This window comes from Ostrea edulis, chromosome 9 (assembly GCF_947568905.1).
Source record: "Ostrea edulis chromosome 9, xbOstEdul1.1, whole genome shotgun sequence".
Lineage (NCBI taxonomy): Eukaryota > Metazoa > Mollusca > Bivalvia > Ostreida > Ostreidae > Ostrea > Ostrea edulis.
The window spans coordinates 30,549,403-30,554,170 of NC_079172.1; the positions used below are offsets into that span (position 1 = coordinate 30,549,403).

At 37.0% G+C, this 4,768-nt stretch overlaps 1 protein-coding gene across 1 annotated transcript; it reads left to right on the plus strand.

Annotated features, from left to right (window-relative positions):
- The first annotated feature begins 886 nt into the window (after window positions 1-886).
- LOC125659608 (kappa-type opioid receptor-like) lies at window positions 887-4,020 on the plus strand. The gene has a single exon (XM_048891344.2). It carries the CDS (start codon window positions 1,088-1,090, stop codon window positions 2,243-2,245), a length of 1,158 nt encoding a protein of 385 aa, XP_048747301.2. The 5' UTR covers window positions 887-1,087; the 3' UTR covers window positions 2,246-4,020.
- Window positions 4,021-4,768: the final 748 nt, after the last annotated feature.

Consider the following 4,768-nt stretch of genomic DNA (forward strand, 5'->3'; position numbering starts at 1 on the left):
TGAATATCGAGTTTTGTAAACATCTATTGGGTGCCGGGAAACGCAGTACCAATATTGTATTAATTATAGTGATCTTATGTTTTGCTCAATAATTCAGAGTGTCTTATTATATTGGCATAGACGTTAAAATAGTCCAGAATAATCCTTGTTACACCGTGCTTATACAGCTCAGAATATCAATCTGAATTCATATGATATAAATTGTTGGTACAAAAATACAAGTTATATTAGAAAAAATGCGCATTTTGGTATCCCAGTATAAAAAAATCAAATTCTCATTTTTCAAAAAACAAAACAACACCCCCCACCCCACCCCCAAAACAATTAAAGAATCCTAAGAAAACATTTTTCACCATACTGGTCAAAGGGACGTGAAGAGGGTCAGAAATGTATAATCTAGGTAGACTCCGAATAAATGCATATGACCTAAGAATTTAAAGAGGAAGATGTGAATTTGTAAACAAAAAAAATTCCTCTAGAAAGAAACAAAAGAATATGTGAATTATGTAATCTAATAAAAGATGAGTTACATTTCCCCACTGTTTCCTTGTATTAAAATTTCTGATATATCTTAAACGCAACAAAGTTTTATCTATTTAACAAATAAGGATAAATTTATTTGGAAGAAAAATAATGAAGACAAGCCAGTAATTGTCAAACTGAGTGAATATCTAGTTAAAACTTTCAGAAAAAGAGGTAATAATAAATAACTGCAAAAATCCTTCTAGTTTATTATTCATATGTTAGTATAACACCAATATTGTCCATTTACTTTCAGTTTGTATACACATGATTTGCAAATCAGAAGTACACTGTGCTTGTTTCCCCATATGCTATATCTACATGTAGTTGGTAGTTAGTGTAATATTTTCTTTATAAACTGCCTGGACCCAAAATTGGAATAAACTTATCTTATAGATTAATGTCGCTAGTATGCAGAGAGAGAGAGAGAGAGAGAGAGAGAGAGAGAGAGAGAGAGATTGGTCTCATTGAATATGCATTCCTCAGAGCTCTGCCTCCTGCGCTGTCCTTTCCATGACGCAGTTGTTGTATAAGGTAATTATCACATTGATGATTTCCAATTTCCATGCGCAGTGTCGCATCTATAAGATACCAGCGTCACTCCGAGACTGCTCATTCTGCCATGAATTCCTCTGACAGTGAAGTCGTGTCTGATGACATACTCCCGGATAACACTAGTCTCAAAATTCGTTTGGTTGTTTTACCCGTGATTTTCGTTGTTGGTTTTATCGGGAACACGCTCTCTGCATCCCTTTTTTTCGGAAAATCGCTGAGAACGAAGTCATGTAGCATCTATCTGGCCACCAAGGCAATTTCTGACAATGGATTCCTGCTGTCCCTTTTTGTAGCTTGGCTAGATTTCGTGGACGTTCGAATTTTTCACACCCAAGTTGTGTGTCACGTGACATTGTTTTTGTCGTACGTCTGTGGATTTGTATCGGTCTGGTCCGTGGTGATGATAACCATTGAAAACTATATCCGAATATGTCGCCCCTGTGAAGTTCGTTCGCTTTGCACCCGTTACCTGGCAACACGGGTCACTATCCTAGGAGTCGCCTTTGCTTGCGTCCTCTACAACTATCCTTTGTGGACCATGGATGTAGGGACGACTCAGCCACACGAACAAAAGTTTTGCCAGACACAGCCAAAGTTCGAACGATTTGAAGTAGTGATGACATATGTCGATACCGTTTTGACTCTTGTCCTACCACTTATAATCATTCTCATCCTCGTCAGCATCATCACCGTGAGATTGATCGACGCTTCCAAACGCAAGGATCGTCTTCGGAAGTGTTCCCAGTACTCCAATGCAAATTCTATGAGGCTCAACATCAGCAATGCACAGGCGATTCTGAATTCCCAAGTCACCAAAATGTTGCTGTCCGTGTCGCTCGTGTTCGTTTGCCTCCATACCCCAAGTTACGTCATTAGGATGAAGGCAACTTTGGAGAATCTACTTGATCACGTGACGGTGACGTCAAAGATAGATAGGATACTGCAACATTTCTTTCTGGTACTGTACTACCTTAACTTCTCTATATACTTCTTCATTTACGTAGGCTGTGGGCAGAATTTTAGGAAAGTATTGAGAAAGAAGATGAAACAAATGTGTAGAAAACAAGAAAATGTACCTGGTGTAACATCAGAATATGTCTTGAGCAATCGTGCGTGGAATGAAAACATTGAGTTGGAGACTACAAAAGATACATTAGATCTGGAATGATGCACGAATCAAAATGTCACATCACTGGTAAGCTTCACAGAAGGGTATGTGATTTCTTTCGTTTGGGGAACGAATTAGACAGAAATCATTTTCTACTGACAATAAAAACTGAGTGGATTATTTCGGATATTCTCCGTTTTCCATTCGAATACTTGTTTCTATTGTGACAGTTTTGGTTTAATTAACATTTAAGTTGTTAATTCATTACCTATGTTTATGCTACTATACATCCTGTAGATCATCATTTTTGTGTAAAGTCTGAATCTGATGTAAATTGTTCACTTTACTATTTTTCTCACATGTACTGTTTATACTGTTGAATTTGCCTCCATCTTGTCAATCATTCCAAAGTTAATTTGTTTCCTAACTTTTCATTGGTTTAAAGCTAGTGCCTTAAACTCACCAGAAATTGTTTTAGATTTTCACCCTGCAGTTTTCAAAGTCTCTTAGTTAGAGTCATTTTCATTGGTTAGAGTTAGTATATAAACAGTGACAGCGGCAGTTTGAAGTCACTTTGCTAGGGGCTAAAGAACCCACAGGTTCGTGCTCTCTCTATTCTCTTGGGTTAAATCCCGGACTGCTCGTGCCGTCTTATTTTTTACCTGTTTAGGAAATAGTCTAAATTCTTTAAGATGTAATTTAGTCCCTGGATAAAGTCAGACTGGTTCAAGGTTGAATTAGATATCCCTTTACAACTTTACTTTATATAGCATTGTAGTTATTTTTTTATGTAGAGAAATTACTGAGCTTAGTGCCCTTTTTGATACTTTGGAATTTACATACAGTTTTGCTGGTATAGCGAGCCACCATGTGCTTTAGGGTTTGTTAGGTGTTGTATGGAAGCCTATTCCCTTCTCCTTTGATATTTTTTTAGGCCGTAATATTTTCATTTTTCCCTTATTTATTTTTGTTATTTAAATTCATTTTGGTTATTAATTACTCAGTGGTCAATTCATCTTCGTTTTGTAACTCATTTACCTTTCTATTTTGTTTTACATTTTTGGAGATTATTTTGAAAACTTATATGTTATTTGTTGTCAATCAAATTATTCAGTATTATACTATAATAAATGATCTGTTAAAACTTTAAAACTCTCTTCTTATTCCAAGGTGTTGCTCATAATTTAGGAATCTTATATCTGAACCTGGGTTGAACAAAAACAGGACCAGTCATTGTAAATTGACATTGTCAGTGGACTTAGTCTGTTCCTTAGTATTACGCCCTGCAGTACAGAGTTTAAGGGTACTTTGATAGTTTTTATGCTTTGGGTAGACTGAGTACACTTTGCGGCCGGAAACAGACTGGTTCCCGTTACCCTATATTCAGTCATGTGATTCCACAGAACCTGTTTTGATAAGGTAATTTTAAAAGTCAGTTTAGGACAGCATGTAGATAAGATTTTTTAATACTAGTATTTTCCCCCCAATAATTTCATAGCTTATTGATTCAACTTCTAGGTATGTATTTCATGTATATGTATATTTTATCAATACATTAAAGGTACTACGTGTCGCTGCCAATTCCAATATGTACAGGCAATATGCTACTGTTTGATATCAAGTGATTGTTTGGTGTTTTTGGTTAGATTTAAAAGGAGAAGCATAACATTCCTTTCAAGATAAAGTGTTTGTTATACAGACGTGATTTGTTGATTGTATACAACGAATACGTATGCTTTTATGCGGATCTTATATTATCTTTATATGAAATATATGTATGTATGTATATACATTGTATTTGTATGTTCATGTATCTAATAAAGAGTATTGCTATGTATCATTTTAAAAATATATATTTCTAGTCATACAAAGAAGTTGTTAGCGGTGTCGTACCCGATTTTCGAGGGGTCTCTGTGGCCGAGTGGTTTGAGCATCGCGCTCAAAATCACACGGCCTCTCACCTCTGGTCGGCGCAGGTTCGAATCCCGCTCGCGCCGGTAAGTGAAAAAGTTTCCCAGTTTACTTTCGGAAGGTCGGTGGTCTCTTCCTAGGTTCTCTCTTCCATCAACAAAAACTGGGCGCCACCAGATAACTGACAAATTGTTGAGTGTGGCGGAAACCAGCAAAACAAGACATTCAACCCTTTCAATTCTTTGTCTTTATGGCACATTTTACACTGACACCTCTGAATCTACAGTAGTATAGTTGTCTGTATAGGGATCATATTACAATCGAGAACAGTAGAAGGGATCATATTACAACTTTGACCTCGAGAGATCGAAGATCAAAAGGGGAGTCATATGACACGATCTATTGTTCTCGTGATCAAGGAATCGGAAATCGAAGGGAGTAATATGACACGGATCCATTGATCGGAGATCCTTTGAAGGATCTATTGTTCTCAAAACAATAGTGGGGTCGTCTTTATGCTAGGTTGCTCTCAAACAATAGAAGTGGAAAATCGAATGACGTCAATGCGGGGGCATGGAAAACCCCGACACAACCTTGGAAAATCCAACGGAGGTATTGTTCATCGACACGAAAAACCCGACCCCTAGCCGAGTTATTCCACATCATAGTGAC